This window comes from Colletes latitarsis, chromosome 3, assembly GCF_051014445.1.
Source record: "Colletes latitarsis isolate SP2378_abdomen chromosome 3, iyColLati1, whole genome shotgun sequence".
NCBI classification, from domain to species: Eukaryota; Metazoa; Arthropoda; class Insecta; order Hymenoptera; family Colletidae; genus Colletes; species Colletes latitarsis.
The window spans coordinates 42131094-42148124 of NC_135136.1; the positions used below are offsets into that span (position 1 = coordinate 42131094).

Here is a 17031-nt window from a genome sequence, read left to right on the forward strand (position 1 = left end):
AGCTCCGAGATAAGAACAAATTTCATTTTTATTTCTACCTTCCCTGGATTTAGTTTCTGGATTATAGCTTCCTATCTCTTTAATCTCGAGCATGCCTTCTTCGCACGTGAACGTTATCTAATTACTCTATTCGAGATATCGGAAAAGATTTATTATATTGCAGGTTTCTCGGAATTTCGAGAACGCTTCGTTTACGAGAGCTTTCGTATTACGTAACAGAGTATCCTGATTCGTTGATGCGTCTCGCGTAGATGAGATAGGAGTCCATAAAACATCCGTTAGCGAATTTATGATGAAATATAATGCTTCGGTACATGGAGGTTCTTGGACGAGTCGCGAGGCGTCAAGTACAGAGCTCGTCGCTTACATAATGGGTAATTGTTCTGCTCATTACTCGATAAGTGAATTCATCGATCTCTCGACGTTGCCATTGCAACGTTTGTTTCGACCGCCATATTGCATCGCAATTGACAACAATAGCATCGCAAACTGCCTCGGTCGTATCGTTGTTCATCGCGATGAGAGGTGGTTGTCGCGTAAACCTGCCCCTGTACTTCCTCCGGCAATTTCGAGTCGATCGTTTCCGGTCGACGTTACTCGACCTCTCGATGGAGTTATGCCCTAACAACGAGTCGATCTGACCACAGAAAATATTTATTTTCAATCTTACTTTTGGAGCAAAAATTGATCTGATTTTCGAAAACTGATTATGAGAATTAGAGAAACGTAGAGGTTGTGGGTCGCTGTTAGGACGTTGAGGGGAGAAACGTCGACTCGATTCCAATTTTCCCGCCAGCAATCGTCTTTGTTGCACCGAAAAACCTAGTTTGCTATCTGCCTCGCGAATTGACTCATCAAACGAGACTCGTTGCGATTCAAGGTCTGCGGTGTAGCCATCCGGAGTCCTGGAATGTTGGATTTCCAGTTTGGTCGGCGCGCGTGACAAAGAGCAAGAAGAATCCGCGTCGAACCTCGGCGAGGAGAGGAGCGATAGAGCTCACACGCGTGATACAGAAGCTCGTCGACAACGATAGCGACTCAATCAGTGCATCTTTGCGAAACTGCTCGTATATAGTTGGTCCTACGCTAACGACCAGTGCACTTTTCTGTCGGTGAACAGTGGTGAAGGATCGTTGAAAACATATTGGAAAGCTACGGTCAGTACACGCAAGTATACATCGCGCTTAGAGTGAAATAGAAGATCGAGATTTACGGGTTAGGTACTTCGTTTACAGTTTTATTGCACGAGACTGGCTAAATTAAAAGCAATTCGAAGTTTGAATATTCCTAGACGTAGCAACGTAAAAATATTTATACAGAATTTTGTATAATCTAATCGTCTGAAACGTGTGTCATCTTCCGGCGAGGAAACTGCACGACGATAATGATTCGATCATATTTCATCCATGCACAGTCTTCCACAAACAGTGCTTCTCGAGATATTTTACAATAAAAATTGCAATCGACCACAGACGCGGTCCAAGCTTTTGATCATAATATTCCGAGGTAATTGTGTTGAATTAAATATTTCATAATTGTTTTCTTGTTTATCAAAGAGCGCAGAATTATTTCAACATTTTCATAAGCGATCTTTTATTAAATTCGTCGAATAATATATTTAATTATAATAAATATCGCGCACGTATAATGTAAATTTATCGATCTCGGAGCAAATGCATTTTTATTATCGTAGAAAATACTGTCATGGAACAGCCTCTGTACGGCTTCGAATATTTCGTAACGTTGCATTTGGAAAATCCGTCGTTATTACGGAATAAAGATCTTTTACAGAAATATACGCACACGGAAATCCCCAATTATGATTCTGTTTTCTGTTCTTCGTCATTTGCCTATCTAGAAACATATCGTCTGGCTTTCCGCATAAATTTCAGAATATAAGGAAATACAAGTCTGACTTGCAATATTTATTAGAAAATAACTCGCGCGACGCTTTGTACGAGAACTCAGTGATTTAAAAGGCAACGAACACTCGATATTTCAAGAACCGTGAGGAAATTCTCTGATTGAAAATTACGAACAAGGCCATCAAGACGGCTTAGAAGACATTCATCGTAAAACGTGCTTCTTCCCCTCGAACTGTGCGACGATTTAATGCGACCACGTTTAGTCTGGCGAGAAAATGCAAATTTTAATAGGTCCATGGAGATCTGCCTGACAACAGAGATTCGAACAGCCGCCCAGTGCTCACCAGATGTTATTTTTGTCGGTAGATTGGTCGCAAAGTCATCGAGATGTACAAGCTAACTCTGCTCGTTCTCGCGTGCGGAATAATTTCCGTTGCACGGTCGTCCATGATCGAGATATCCGACGAGAATCTAAGAGAGAAGAGGACGGCCGACGAGACGAATCCAGGTAAATGCTTTCCGTGGAGAACTGGGATCGAAGCAACGAGTACCGAGGCTAACGATTCGAAATGAAGATGGAAGAACGGAAGGGAACCGGGACCGAACTCACCGATCTTTTTTCCAGATTCCCAAAGGCTAGTTAATATGAACGGTCAGTATAATTACCAGGCTGGCCAGCAGGTGTTTTTCATTAACGATTGGAGGCGACGAAGGGGCCCTAAAAATTGCGTAAACTTCATAGAGAGGGACGACTACGAGATCAACGTAGGAATAGGTGCTCACAAGTTCCACAGACGCAACGTGACTTGGAACCAGGCTCGCAAGTCCTGCATGGCCGAAGGAGGTGACTTGAACAATTTTTTTAAATACACTGTCTCTCCCTGAAACCATTTTGCTCGTATTCCTAAGGACGTTGACGGACGATCGGTAACGAAAAGAAGCAAAAGGAAGAATTAAACGAGCTGTCGTTGTTCGATAGGTCAATTGGCCGTCATAAACTCGGAAAGCGAGGAGAGGCTGTTTTTAAATTGGATACAAAGGGAGAACTCCGGTCGCGTCTGGCTGGGTATTCACGATCTGTTCGAAGAAGGCGATTGGATAACGCTGAACGGAGAGCCGCTGAGCGCTACCGGCTTCGAGAAATGGTCCACTCTGTGGCCGAACGAACCTGACAATTTTGGCGGAAATCAGAACTGCGGCCTCCTGGAGACACTGGGCGGCCTGGACGACGTCGTCTGCGACTTGCAGCTATCGTACATCTGCGAGATCAACTTATGTTAATGCACTGCCTTTCACTATGTAGAAATCTTAGGGATATTGATAAGATACTGTGTTTCTGTTTCGTAAATAAGTTCCGCGAGATTGTAAGGGAACGACCGAATAAAATGATTGGTTTCGCCGCTGTGTTATTTAATTCGAAACGAGTGCCAGTGTGCAAAGGGTCGATCGAAAGGAGTTTCCTTCTCTTGTATCTTACTCGATATTATTTCTGTCGGTAGGTCGACCGTAGAAGTTGTCGCCGAGATGTACAAGCGATCGCTAGTTCTGCTCGCCTTTTCGTTCGGAATACTTCGCGACGTGGCGACCGTCATTGATTTTCCTAATTACAATCCAGGTACTCGTCATCGAAACGTCTTTCTTGATCGATACGCGACGGTTCGGACGCGATCGCGTATCCGAGCAGTAAATCAGAGTCGTTTGCAGGTCACTCGTCGCCAGACACCGCGCTATGTCAAAACAATTACATGGCTGACAAGCAGTCGTTTTTCGTTAACGGGCGACATGCATCTCCGAGCAGCGTGTCGTTGAAAGAGGGCTACGTGGTGACGCGAGGTGTGGGTGTTCACAAGCTGAATCGAAGGAGGCTCACGTGGAACGCAGCTCGCACAGCCTGCGCGAGAGACGGAGGTGAAGAAAATCATTTATCCCTCGCCAAGGTCTCTATAAATCTTTGGAGCCGACCCGCATTTCCGTGAATGTACAAACAATCCTACTCTCAAATATTGCTCATAGTTATCTGTCGCTTGGCACGCGCGCGATATCTTGCAAGCATTAGAAGGAATTAAGAGGAATTTACGATGTTTAACGAGGAACGATCAACATCCAAGATAGATATTTTTACAATCTTGCAAAGCGAAACTGCTTTCTCAAACACTTTATCGCGATATTGTTATTAAATTCGAAACTGCTGATTCGTTAAACGGGTGGATATTGTTCGATAGGTCACTTGGCCATTATAAACTCGTTGGCCGAGGAGGCTGTATTGGTAGGCGTTCTTCGAGATGCGAACGTCGTCGAGGCCTGGGTCGGTATTCACGATCTATTCGAGGAGGGCGAGTGGGTGACTCTAACGGGAGAATTGCTGGAAGAAGCCGGCTACGACAATTGGACCACCGCGTTCCCAAACGAGCCTGACAATCTGGGAGGCTATCAAAACTGCGGAGTCCTCGTAAAAGTCGGCGGCATCGACGACGTTGTGTGCACCCTGAACCACATGTACATATGCGAGATCGATATCTATTGATGTTCCGTATCCTTAATTGGATCATCCAGCCTTTAACGCTGGACAAAGTCGCGGAACGCGTAAATATTGCTAGCAATTTAGGTAGAATTCGATGTAAAGATGCAAATGTATGTTTCGATTAAACGAAAATGAAAACTTTGATGTTTCCATCCAACGTTTGCAAACTGCGCGATCGAGTTTTTCCCTCTGTGGAACGCATTACCTTCTGTTTCCATGGAATTTTTGCAAACCGTTCGTGTTTACGGTCGCCGTTTCACGGTCCAAAGTCAATAAAACCGATTTTTGAACCGTACACATAATGTACGTGGATGGGGTTTGCCAATTTGCCGAGGATTTTTGCATCAGCGTCGCCCTGTTATTCCATCGGGAGCTGACACTGATCGTCGCAGTCGGAGGCGCTCCGGAAAAATTCCGCGAAAAAGCTGAATTCAGCCGAGTTCAGCATTTCCGGAGACCGGGATCCTCGGTCCAGAAAGCTTTCGACTCGATTCCCTTTTAAGAGCTTCGAAACTTCTCGTTTGGGCAACCTATGTCTTCCGTTTCCTCCCCGATTTCGGTGATCGAAATATTCTTTGTATCCTGCTAGACGGAATACAACGGAATATTACGTGCTGGGAAATTTTATTTGTAATAAAATGAGAATGAAAATATTTATGGGAACCCTCTGAAACGGAGAATAACGGGCGTTGGTTTCTCGACGTTATTATACGCGTGTCGGCGGAAGGAAGAAAGGCCTGGTTCTCGTTAACGGTTCCCATCGTTCGGGCGATACATTTTTTTTTATCGAGAAACTTTGCCACTCGGAAAAGTTTCATATGAAACCGCGTTCGAGGCGTTCCATTTACTTTCGTCTCGAACTACTTCTCCGTCTGACATCTCGGTAAAAAGTTGTTTGCGCCAAAGTTGCTCGTTTTGTCCATTGTCGACGGTTCGCGTCGCCGAGGAAACTGTGTTTCGGTGCAAAACACCTCTCGTTCCGGAGACGCGGGTGTTATTTTTTTCCCCGAAAGATATTTTTTTGGCAAACGCGCGATACGTGTCCATATTTTCCGTAGCGTAGGAAAGCTCGAGACTGTTATCTAAATCACCCAAAGATATGTAAACAAGAGTATCTAATCTTTTGTTTGATAAGCGGTTCTTGATTATAGCGTATAAATTTGATCAAGATTAATTTGTCTTCCTAGATTCACCAGTTAATCCTCGTTTCAACATTTTCTCGTTATTATTACTTCCCATTATGTCGGTTACGGTTCCTTGGATGGGTTCTCTTCCTCGACAACCGGAAGCTAGCCGGGGGCCAAAACCGATAACGCGATACCTCGATTTTTGAAGCTCGCTGGCAAATATACGGACATATTCGAATATCCAGTTGCCTGGGGGGTGGGAAGGGGCGTTGGTCCGACGATACCGCGTCCCAACGGGCGCTGATCCGCGACCGCGACAACCACAAATGGAAAAGCCCCGTAAAAAGTCCCCTAACCTGGTTTTCAGTGTCGCGACCGTCACTATTCGTGGCTGTAAAACCATTTTTCCTGGCTGCACTCTTAACACTATTTTTACCAAGGGTAGAAACCGAAACATCCCCTAAAATTTTAACTTTACATTATTTTCCAAGTCCATCATTTTCGATCGTGCAGTCTTATCTGTAGATTCATGCGTAGATGTTCGTTATCGGTAGAATAAAAAATTTACAAGCAGAGATTTGTTGAAATTCGGTGACGTACAGATAAGAATCCTTGACAGTGCTTAGAGTACTAAAATACCGACTGTTTGTTCGTTTGCTAAACGGAAGAAGAAAAATTCGAGCGCGATGGGTGGCACAGGTGGCATAAATATGTTGCAACTTTGGTGACTCGGTCAGTCGAACTTCGCTAATTGTCGAGGCAAGTAAATCTCCGTGCGTGAAGTTCTATGCTGAGTTTCGGTTAGGTAAGATCGTTACTGGTTTACTACAAGTTGGAAAATCTAGCCATGTACAAGCTGGCAATAACTATTCTCGTACTCTCGAGCGGAGTACTTTCTTTCGTAAAGTCGGAGGAAGATGCTGCGTCAATTTCGTCGCCTCGACTCAACGACTCGTCGATCTTGGTACCTGATGACGGGGAATCAGGTAAAAAGATCACATTTATTCGTTTTATTCGTTTCTACGACGGATCGTGTACTCCTCGATAGAAACAGAAATTGCACAAACATTTTAGTTTATATGCAGCGACTGATCTGTGCGACTGGTGGGTTAAAAGACGGCTAAAATTCACCGGGGTGGTCACTTTCTTTCCAGACTCCTCGCAGTTACTTATGAGATTGTCGCCGGGCGTTTGCAATAACAGATGCTGCCAGAATCTTCCGATAAGGGACGATTATACTGTCACTCCAAACGTAGGTGCTCATAAATTGATTCGACGACTAATGCCGTGGAACGCGGCGCGCAATTACTGCTTGAAGGAAGGAGGTGACGCGTATATATTATTTCGAGTGGCACGCGTTCAGGGCAACCGTTTTGAACAAACATTTTTCGATAGGTCACTTGGTCATCGTAAACTCGGTAGCCGAAGAGGCCATCCTACTGAATATAATGCGATACGAAAATCTCTGGGATCTCTGGACCGGGGTTCACAATCGGTTCGATGACAGAGACTGGGTCACTCTGGCTGGCGAATCGGTGGAATCGGCTGGCTACGCGCACTGGCGTTCGGGCGAGCCTAACAATGCTGGCGGGAACGAACATTGCGCGACTATGAGGAGAAACGTTAGAGACGACTTCGGAATGGATGATCGTGACTGCGGAATTTGGTACCAATTCGTCTGTGAGATCGAAGTTTGCGGTTATTAGGATAGGGAAAGTTCCAATATCAGACGCTTATCCCTAAAATTTTACGTAGTTCTAAGAACTTAGTTTTTATATCCATGTAAACAAACGAACAAACGATGCTGTATAAATACATAATATACGAGAAATGTGAAAATTTATCGTTACTTTCCGTTATCCGCATAAGTCTGACGATCCGTTGCCGCGCGAAAGAGATAATACGACCGGTCGGGTCAAATAGATCATTCGATAACGTTATCAATAGTTAGTTCTTGTAAACGGCTGCATTCTAAAGTTCAAGGCCTCTCGCAAAGTAAAGACTAAAGCAGGATGGATGCACGAACGGCATAAAAAGCTCGCGAACATCGCTGGACCGATCAATTAAACTTCGTCAATTATCAACGTTTGCGCGTTTGTGCTTTCAATATTCAGCGATACAACGGTGACAGTTCGTAATTATCGAGGCGTGTATTCGTTCCGTAGACTTTAGAGAAATAATTTCTAATTAAACGCTTACTCCGGCGACAGCTTTTGCCATGTACAAACGGTTGACAATTCTTTTCGCGCTTGCGAGCGGAATGTTTTGTTACGCAGTGTCGAACTCGAGTGACCAACAAAATATATTTAGAAAAACGATCAACGACAACACTCTGCACATGCATTCTGGCGTTCCTTTGTGCGACAAAGGTAATCGATCCTCTTTATGCGATCTGGTCGCTTATTAATCGATTAACTGAAAAACAGCATCGATCGAACGACACCTTTTTCCAGAATCTAAAACTGAAGTTACAATGTCTGGCGACAACAACTACATGGCTAACCAACAAATATTTTACATTAATTTCTCGCTTCGCGGGTGGAGTCCGAAGTGCGTATACAATCTAACGAGGGATGATTATACTGTGATACCAGGAGTGGGGGCTTACAAGTTGAATACTCGTTTAGTGAGGTGGAACGACGCGCGCGAAATCTGCAGAGAGGAAGGAGGTGATGCAAATAGTTTAAACAGAATGCAATTCGTAATATCATTTCCACAATTTACGAACGGGGTTAATAAAGCACTGTTCGATAGGTCACTTGGCCATCATAAACTCGTTGGCTGAAGAGGCAGCTCTGCAAAATATGATGCGATCGGAGGCCTTGGACGAGGTCTGGCTAGGCATTCACGATCAGTTCGCGGAAGGTGTCTGGGTAACTTTAGATGGCGAATCGGTCGATACAACCGGCTACAACAGATGGACGACGCATTGGCCGAACGAGCCTGACAATTTCGGCGGAAATCAGAACTGTGGGGTTCTCGTAAAATACGGCGGCATGGACGACATTGTGTGCACCCTACGAACCCCTTTCGTCTGCGAGATCGAAATATGCACCAAATGAACGCCACGGTTCGTCTTTCATCTAGAATTGTTCTACCGTTACTTATTTCTGTCTTTAAGTGTTTGTCCTACGTCTTTTACCTTCGAAATCATAATTTTTTAATTTTTGTTACCTGAAAAATATACGTTTCGACAAATTTAAAATTATTCCAATGTCCGAATAGTTTCAGAACTGACTGTATACGGACGTGTTCGAATATCTAGTTGTTAAGGGAGGTTGGTCCGACGCTATCGCGTTCCAACGATGGTCGGTTCGCGACCGCGACAACCGCAAATGGAACAACCCCGTAAAAAGTCCCCTAACCTGCTTTCCGGTGTCGCGAACGCCACAATTCGCAGCTATACGTTCATTTTTCGTCCCTTCTGCGCGGTTACCACCTCCCCCGCATGCTCTGCGCGTTCTGGCAACAACCGTAAACAGGAATCGCGTTCCACGAGCTTTGTCTATAGATCTTTAACCACTCGAGGTGGTATTCCCATTTGGGGACGTCGATTTTAGAACAATTATCGCATCGATCGTTCAATCATTTTCCATTATACGATTCTTTATTTTAAATCGTGTACCATGCACGCCGTACTCGATTCATTTTAAAGAACATATGCTTGGATAAATGTACAATGGCTAGGGACTCGCAAAGGACTCTCGCAGCAGAAGGACGCCAGGACGTGTCTTCGAAAGTCGTGGAAAAAATTATAGAAACTGGTTCGAAAGTGCTTATACCCAACCAGTTGTATTCTCCGCACACTCGTCTTTCTTTAAATATCACCGAGTATCAAAGTAATATATTAACGCATATATTTTAGTATTTAACAGGAACGTCGTTAAAAGGATTATCATAAACGGACGATACCTCGCTTGTAATCACCGAACGTAATCGCTAACCAGCGTCGCGAGTATTTAAAACGGCCCTAAAATTGCCTGGAAACGAAGGCTTAAATAAGAATCCTTAGGTTCAAGGTTTTCCTCAAAGGCGGGATTACCGGAATGTTGGGTTTCCAGTTTAGTCCGGGACGAGGGGAGGAAATAATTGTAAAAAGAAGAAGACGCGTACGCCATAAGAAGCTCGGGATCGTCGATGGCGCGTACAGTGGTACGTCGCCAACCACCGAGGTTTCATCGACGCACAAAATCAAAGTAAAACTAGTCGAAGCGAATTCTTGCAAGGGAAACGCAAGTTTCTTTAATAGAAATAGGTAGATCCAGTGTGAAAGTCATCGTCGAAAACACGGAACGCGATGTTGAAGCAGATGCTGACGCTCCTCGTTTTCACGAGCGGGATATTTTGCTTCGTTTTGTCGGACCCGGTTGAAACAATTCTATCCACGGACGCAGGCCTAGACTCGAGTCTAAATCAAAGCCAAACCAGGATTCTCAACGACTCCTCGAAACCGCAAACTCGTAGCCAGAAAGGTAAAGGTTCATTTACATTCTAGAGCGACGAAAAATGGATCTAGAAATAACGAATAGAAAAATTTCAGCGTTAAGAATTGCATCGTATCGTTTCGAATAGGTTTTCGCGGTAAACGATTCAATTGTACGTAATTCCGCTTAATTGAACTCGAGGTTACCGTTTCAACGCGTGGCACGCTCGCCGAGCCAGCTTTAAGAGCAATATGCTGAAAACGAGCACGAAGAGTAAAATTCTTCGCGTCGCAGGTATACTTTCAGACTCTCTTCCGTCGTCGCTGATCACTATGAGCGGTCAAAATAATTACCAGGCGAACCAACAGACGTTTTACGGCGAGGAGACGTCGAACAGTTGCGACAAATGCAATAGAAGCTGCACGAACGTTTTGAGAAGGACCGATTACGTTATCACTCCGGGCATAGGAGCTCACAAGCTGCATACTCGCAAGCAGATGTGGAACGTGGCTCGCAAATCCTGCATGGAGGAAGGAGGTGATTATTTAGTCGCAAAATATACAGGAATTACGGCTCTTTATTTGGTGGAGTAATCGAATTAAAGGGTCGTTGTTCGATAGGTTACTTGGCCATCCCGAACTCGTTAGCCGAAGAGGCCATTCTGCTAAAATGGATGCAGGCCACGAAGGTCGATCGGACCTGGTTAGGTATTCACGATCTGTTCGAAGAAGGCGACTGGGTAACCATAACGGGTGAATCGCTGGAGAAATCTGGCTACGACAAATGGACACCAGCGATCCCGAACGATCCCGATAACGCGGGCGGGAATCAGAACTGCGCGGCTCTTGTAGGCGAACATGGCGGAATGGACGACATCCAATGCGGAGACTCCTTCTTCTACTTCTGCGAGATTACCATGTGTTGATCAGTTGGGACTAGGTTCCAGAAAAATTACGATATTGTACGATTTCTTTATCCAAGCTTATACTCTTCCGCTACATAAAATAAAATCGGTCAGCCGGAAGAACCAGTCTATTTTTAACCCTGTTATTCGTTCATCGGACGCGTGGTTATGCTTGCTATTGTAATTAGAGAGCGGACGAGCAAGAAAAAACTGAAACACGAAAGTGGAGGAGCATAACGAACCGACTGGTATTAATAACGCGGTCAGTCAAGCTTCGTCATTCGACGATTCAACAACGCCTGAACGTCAAAGTTTGCGTGTCTTTTCCCACCTCGGTATCAGCGAAGTATTCTAATCAATATCGTACGTGTGATTGATTAATATCAATAACCGTTGGATTTTCTTTTCTTAGTGTTGTTATCGATTCTTCTTAAACTCACGATGTCCGAGCAGTTGCTCGCTCTTCTCGTTTTTACGAGCGGAATATTGTGTCTCGTGCTACGAGAGTCAACAGCTGTACCTACTGTCTTGGAAGTAGACTCGAAACCGAACAAAAACCCGATCAGCGTGTTCGAAGACTCTATAAAATTGCTAAATCGTAGCCAAGAAGGTAACGTCACCAGTTAATTCACAGTACGCATTAAAAAATTGTACCAGTTTGGAATGCATCTTCGAATTCCCACGAATCGCTTTAATTCCAACTAATTCTGCTCGGTTTAACTGGAAGCCGAGTTATGGTTCCCACGGCAGTTTATAACTAACGAACAGAAAGTGGGAAGAATTAATAGAATTGATCGCGATGCAGATGTTCTTCCAGGTTTGTCGCCATCGGTGACTACCATGAACGGCGAGAATATTTACCACGCTAACCAACAAGTATTTTACCTTAACTGGCCTCCCCAGTCGACGACTTGCCAGCAATGCAATTGCACGAGCGTTTTGACGAAAGATGACTACGTCGTTGCTCCAGGCATCGGAGCCCACAAGCTCCACACGCGCAAGCTATCGTGGAACCGTGCACGCAAGTCCTGCATTGACGAAGGAGGTGATTAAAGTTATTTACGCTCGATAACGGTGAAATTTCCAAAAAATAAATATTCTATTCTACGTGTAAAAGTAAGTAGAACATTTTTTCGTTTGAAGTCTCGTTTTCTAGACGTTGACTTCGACGCAAGTAGAAAAGGCGATCAATGGTCAGACGCGCCAGCCCTACTTCGAATTCAATTATCTTGGAAACGAAGGCTCGATCGAAAAAATGTTACTCGTACTTTTCGACTTACTTTTACACGTAGAGGATTTTTGTAATTTAATATTTATATGATAAATGCGTAGAGAACAATTGTTCGTAAGTAGGTTCGATGACGATCAAAACTACAGGGATTAAACGTTGTTCGGTAGGTTACTTGGCCATTCCGAACTCGTTAGCCGAAGAGGCCGTTTTGATAAAATGGATGCTGGCCTCGAAGGTCGATACGGCTTGGCTAGGCATTCACGATCTGTTCGAAGAAGGCGACTGGGTGACTCTAACGGGCGAATCGCTGGAGAAATCTGGTTACGACAGATGGACCCCGGCGATTCCGACCGATCCCGACAACTTTGGCGGTAATCAGAATTGCGCGATTCTTCTAAGTAAACATGGCGGAATGGACGACATCGGTTGTGGGAGTTCGCACGCCTACTTTTGCGAAATTACCATGTGTTGAACCTCAACAACGGACGAAGTATACGAGTAGCTGATATTTTTCGACAAAATTAAAAAATTTCAAATCGTTTTAAAAAAATTATTTTTAGTTGCAAGGGTCAATTACAATCATTTTTGGTGAACGGACATACCCCCGAAATCCTACGCACTTTCGAGAAAAAAATTCATTACTGAATAATGATGTCTGACCATACGTACATCTGTTCCCCTTAAATTTCTCGGCGAAAAAAAAATTTCAAATCGTTCTGAAAAAATTATTTTTAGCTAGGGGAGTCAATTACAATCATTTTTGGTGAATAGACATATACTCGAATTCCTACGCATTTTCGAGAAAAAAATTCCTTACCGAAAGCATAATGTGTGGCTAGAAATACATTGGTCTATTCGTATACGTCGTCTGTGCCTCAACGTTTCTTAGTCTCTTAGGAAATATATTAGTAATTATCGGTGCTATGAATATCTTATAAGTACAGAAGAATGTTTCGAAATTGTAAAGAGCGAGTGACTAATAATAAAATCGAGAAATCTTCGAACGATAAATTTGTCCCTGCGTTCAGACGTCCTTATCTCGATAGAATCAGTCAGGACGCAATGACGATGACCTTTGCGTTGGAGTTACAACGATAGGGATCCAGTTAAACGAACCGATACCATTTAACTGGCCCTTCCTGCGACAGTAGAACGATTTCGTGCTAAACGATGGCCGTTTCGAACGCCCGTTGCAATTCCTCCTAATATCGTTCCGCTTGCAACCGCCTAGAACGCGCTCTGTCGCGTGCTACTTTGTCACGCTGGGGCTGTTTGCGGCGTCTTGACGAGCATTATGTGCCCAATATAGTATTAAGTCCAACAAAGACATTATTATTGTAGACGTCACGCACGCAAGCTTGAAGCAAACCGCGGCGAGAAAATTGCCACAATTCTGGAAAAACACGGTAAATCTCGACCATGTACAGCGATAGTGGTAGTTCCAAGCGTGCCAACGCACGGGAATTCTATGTTGAGTAAATATTTCGAACCGAAAACGCGCGTTTTTCCACGGTGTTTGAGCGGTACTGTCGCGATTCGATTGTTTGCAGAAAGAACTGGTTTTTTTAAAGCAACGCTGTTCGACCGTAACGCGACTGCCATTCTGCGATAATCGCCAAAAGGGTGGGGTTACAAAATGCAATAAATATAATCAAGTTATCTGCATCTTTTTAGTTTAAATATAGTTTTCACAACCCTCGAGGTCGCGCACCTTACTTTGGAAAACGCTGTTCTAAAAGAGGGATGGCGAACCCGAGGTTTACAGACCGCACGCGACCTTTCCGCTATTTTGTCAACTACGTTTTTAAAGAAAGTAATTATTTAAACGAATCGAAGTCATTGATCTTCGTCGCTAACTCGATGTTCTCTTTCTGTTTCAGGTAAGTTACGAACATTCAACGTACTCGAATCCACGACTGATCGGTAACGAAATCTTTAGTCCCAGGTATTTATCTTAGTTACTCGTTAGGTTACCTTTTTCTGCTCCTTCTGCTAGCTGAACTGTTAGGCCAGTCCAAGAGGCAAGAAAAGGAGGAGACGTTATTTAGGAAGAACATCTTGCGCGATATTCTAGCGATCCTGTACGGGTGATATTCGAAATAATAAGATGGTCCGGTGTACGGATGCCGGAGCATCCTAGTCGTTGAAGATTACAATCGTCCGTTCTTTAAAGAGGCGAGTTTAATAAACGTCCGCGTGGGTTCGCTCGTCCCCGGCCGCGTCTTCCTTCCTGCCGTCCCATTTTCCCCGTTCTTCATCCGCGTTCCTTTGGCGAGCGCGTAACAGGCTGTAATTGAAAAATGCCTCGGGCGCTTTGACACGGCCCTCGTCCCTTTCATTCGCGCCGAATGTCGCCTCCTAGCCGCCGTAGGAACGGATCCCGAAGAAAATGCACACATAATACGCGTGTCGAGATAAGGATTGCGCTACGCGGGACGAGGATCCGAAGAAAGCGGCCTCGTAAACCTCAGTCGACGCCTCGCTGGCCTAATTAGGAGCCGTTGCATGCCTCAAAGCAACGATAGACCATTGCACAAAGCCGCGTAGGATGCTCCCGACAAAATGTCTCTAGGTGAAATTCCTCATTACGGTTCCGTGCAGCGACCGAGCCAGCCGTGCTCTAACGCGCACTCGTTACCGAACCCTCTATCTCTCTCTCTTACCGTTCCACCCTGTTTCTTACCCCCCTCTGCTTCTCGAGAGTTCATTAAATCGAGACTCGTCGTCGGCCGCCCGCGGATCACCCTTCATTTTTCTTCTCCTGCCTATTTCCTTCTTTTATTTACCAGCCTCCTCGACGGGGACTGTCGATCTACTCGATTTCGTAATCCATCGTTTATACAGGACGCTTCATAACGTACGTACGTTTCTCTGAAACTTATTTCGTAAATCTCCGTTGGTTGCAGAACTCTAGAAGAAACTAAAGCCAATACTCGCTCGTTATTAATTTGTATTCGTAATCGTTGTTAAGGGTGAGAAATAACGCAGTCGAGAGCCGCGGAAAAAGACGTTATCGCGAGAGAAAAGCCCGGTGGCGCGTTTCCAATGCGGAAGGAACCTCGTTCGGCCGTGTACGCGCATATAAAACCCCGTCTTCCGGTACGTGTCGTCACAATATAAGCGATTCGTCGACGTCGTCGTCGTCCATGCACCCTGTTCGCTCCACGAGCGAGAGCTCCTTAACCCACTTTATCTCGAGTGCAGCCGACTCCGCGGATCTTAGCTAAACATCCCTTGTTCTCTGGAATCGAAATTGGATTAAAGCCATTCGCGGTACCCCCCTCGCCTATCGTGGCCGAGATATCGTTCGCGATCGGTTCGATCTTTCCAACGTACCCTTAAACCGGCATAGAATTTTAATGGACAGCCCCCTCCTTCAAATCGACGATGTTCTTGGCAAATGGAAAGCTAGCTTACCCTCCTAAATTACGAGCCACTCTCATTATACCGACGCAAAATTACGCTTGTCCTGGAAACCCGGTTAAACCGTACGGTTTAACGAAACAGTCAACTTCCGTTGGAAACGTTTCGCGATTTTATGGTGGTCAAACAACGACGCTATCGATTTTATCAGGCTTTTCGTTAACTCTTTCGAACTGCAACGAATACGTTTAACCGTTCGTAGTTTCAAGGAGCCCCGATTCGCAGAACGGCGCGCTAACAGAGTTGTTTTCCGCGGAATCCGATTACGCGACAGGGATCGGTGTCCAGTCGAGCCATAACGATGAATTCAATGAACATTGTAACGCGTAACGCCGGAAGCCTCGGGGTATCGCGTTAGATTAATCTTGTAACTAGAGCAATCCCTTGTATCGCGGTAACGGGTCGCGATAACGAAAGATGCTCGATCGATTTGGCAAACGTATCGTCGATACGTGCCCGCGATAAGCAGATCGGGGAATTTAGGGTTGGCTGGGATTACCCCTAACGCCGACAGAAGCGAAACTTATGCGCTGTAACTTCCCTCTGCGGATCGACCGGCATCGATCGAGATTGCTTTCGCGTCGACGTGCTCGTCGTCGAGCCAAGGATAGACGTTGCAATGATAAATTTAGTAATATAGGTACCAGTTAATCTTGACGGAACTATTCCGGGACGATCAATTCTTATTTGGAAAATTCTACTATAAATAGCAACCTTTCACGCTTGCTCGGTGTTTCGAAAGTTTCCTCGACGCGTTAATGCGTCTTCCGCGCGATTCTTCGGAGCTCTGGCGAGTAGATGGACGCGTCCGGAAGCTGGGAAGAATGGTCGGACACCGCCCCGGCGTTAGCCATAGACGAAGTTTCCGGGGCAGTTCGAACCACAACGCCGGAAGGGTAATTTTACGAAGGATACGTTTCTAATCGAGCGTTAATGGCCGTCGCCGGAAGCATTCGTCGCTTACCCGGAAAAATACTTCCCGCTTCCGTCTCTGTTTCTTCCCTTTCCCCTTTGTTTCCCCGGCGACGAGGACGGAGGGAGGGAAAGTAATTTTCCAACTCCGCTCTCAAAGTACGGACACGGTTTCTGTATATTCCTCGAACGTCCAAACTTCGGGAACAGGGAACAGAAAATTGGATGTCATTCCCCCCGGCCGGGAAATAAACAAATTTTACAGTTCGGATCGAACGCGAGTTAAAAAATTGATGGAAATAAAACAATCAAGGATGAAAAAAATCCCACCGGCTGAACAAGGGAAGTTCGCGTTTCGTCGAGCAATATATTTGCTGCGTACTTTACGCGAGCACTCGCGAACGAGACGAGGAATACACGGAACAGGGCGGGGGAAAAAAAGCGACAAAAGGAAGCCGGGTACACTTTAAATTCCTTTCACAAGCGGGCAATCTTTCGAGCCGTTTGTCGCAAAGGTTAGAGAACTTTGCGCGGAACGCCTCGGAATATAAATCCTGGATCGTTTCATTTTCCCGGGACCGAGTTTTCCAACTTCCAAACTCGCGCGAGACGCGATCTTCGACC

At 45.1% G+C, this 17031-nt stretch overlaps 5 protein-coding genes across 7 annotated transcripts in view; all 5 read left to right on the top strand.

Moving 5' to 3' along the window:
• Btk29a (tyrosine-protein kinase Btk29A) overlaps positions 1-17031 on the top strand; it is a 126023-nt gene that overhangs the window by 53934 nt on the left and 55058 nt on the right. The window lies entirely within an intron of this gene.
• On the top strand, positions 934-4658 carry LOC143340592 (C-type mannose receptor 2-like). The gene is made up of 8 exons (XM_076762757.1): positions 934-1157; positions 2232-2373; positions 2491-2709; positions 2845-3141; positions 3218-3221; positions 3365-3480; positions 3570-3773; positions 4088-4658. The coding sequence occupies exons 2-8, from the start codon at positions 2253-2255 to the stop codon at positions 4387-4389; spliced, it is 1263 nt and encodes a 420-aa protein (XP_076618872.1). The 5' UTR covers positions 934-1157; positions 2232-2252; the 3' UTR covers positions 4390-4658.
• LOC143340545 (hemolymph lipopolysaccharide-binding protein-like) lies at positions 6245-7228 on the top strand. The gene is made up of 3 exons (XM_076762639.1): positions 6245-6499; positions 6668-6838; positions 6909-7228. The coding sequence occupies exons 1-3, from the start codon at positions 6361-6363 to the stop codon at positions 7217-7219; spliced, it is 621 nt and encodes a 206-aa protein (XP_076618754.1). The 5' UTR covers positions 6245-6360; the 3' UTR covers positions 7220-7228.
• Positions 7557-11357, top strand: LOC143340593 (uncharacterized). The gene is made up of 7 exons (XM_076762758.1): positions 7557-7882; positions 7967-8182; positions 8268-8572; positions 9787-9985; positions 10232-10474; positions 10558-10898; positions 11254-11357. The coding sequence occupies exons 1-6, from the start codon at positions 7732-7734 to the stop codon at positions 10860-10862; spliced, it is 1419 nt and encodes a 472-aa protein (XP_076618873.1). The 5' UTR covers positions 7557-7731; the 3' UTR covers positions 10863-10898; positions 11254-11357.
• LOC143340543 (hemolymph lipopolysaccharide-binding protein-like) lies at positions 10956-13083 on the top strand. Of its 2 annotated transcripts, none has more exons than XM_076762635.1 (3): positions 10956-11451; positions 11647-11886; positions 12240-13083. In XM_076762635.1, the coding sequence occupies exons 1-3, from the start codon at positions 11283-11285 to the stop codon at positions 12542-12544; spliced, it is 714 nt and encodes a 237-aa protein (XP_076618750.1). In that variant the 5' UTR covers positions 10956-11282; the 3' UTR covers positions 12545-13083. The 2 variants fall into 2 exon arrangements, with proteins under 2 accessions (XP_076618750.1, XP_076618752.1); XM_076762637.1 differs by having other exon boundaries at positions 10960-11451; positions 11659-11886.

Excerpts from the sequence above, each read along its gene's own strand:
- LOC143340543 (XM_076762635.1), top strand. The coding sequence starts at position 11,283 with ATGTCCGAGCAGTTGCTCGCTCTTCTCGTTTTTACGAGCGGAATATTG. Across the intron at positions 11,452-11,646 it reads GCTAAATCGTAGCCAAGAAG|ATGTTCTTCCAGGTTTGTCG; the intron begins GTAACGTCACCA and ends ATCGCGATGCAG. Across the intron at positions 11,887-12,239 it reads GTCCTGCATTGACGAAGGAG|GTTACTTGGCCATTCCGAAC; the intron begins GTGATTAAAGTT and ends GTTGTTCGGTAG.
- LOC143340593 (XM_076762758.1), top strand. The coding sequence starts at position 7,732 with ATGTACAAACGGTTGACAATTCTTTTCGCGCTTGCGAGCGGAATGTTT. Across the intron at positions 9,986-10,231 it reads GCAAACTCGTAGCCAGAAAG|GTATACTTTCAGACTCTCTT; the intron begins GTAAAGGTTCAT and ends TTCGCGTCGCAG. Across the intron at positions 10,475-10,557 it reads ATCCTGCATGGAGGAAGGAG|GTTACTTGGCCATCCCGAAC; the intron begins GTGATTATTTAG and ends GTTGTTCGATAG.
- LOC143340545 (XM_076762639.1), top strand. The coding sequence starts at position 6,361 with ATGTACAAGCTGGCAATAACTATTCTCGTACTCTCGAGCGGAGTACTT. Across the intron at positions 6,500-6,667 it reads ACCTGATGACGGGGAATCAG|ACTCCTCGCAGTTACTTATG; the intron begins GTAAAAAGATCA and ends CTTTCTTTCCAG. Across the intron at positions 6,839-6,908 it reads TTACTGCTTGAAGGAAGGAG|GTCACTTGGTCATCGTAAAC; the intron begins GTGACGCGTATA and ends ATTTTTCGATAG.
- LOC143340592 (XM_076762757.1), top strand. The coding sequence starts at position 2,253 with ATGTACAAGCTAACTCTGCTCGTTCTCGCGTGCGGAATAATTTCCGTT. Across the intron at positions 3,481-3,569 it reads TTTTCCTAATTACAATCCAG|GTCACTCGTCGCCAGACACC; the intron begins GTACTCGTCATC and ends AGTCGTTTGCAG. Across the intron at positions 3,774-4,087 it reads AGCCTGCGCGAGAGACGGAG|GTCACTTGGCCATTATAAAC; the intron begins GTGAAGAAAATC and ends ATTGTTCGATAG.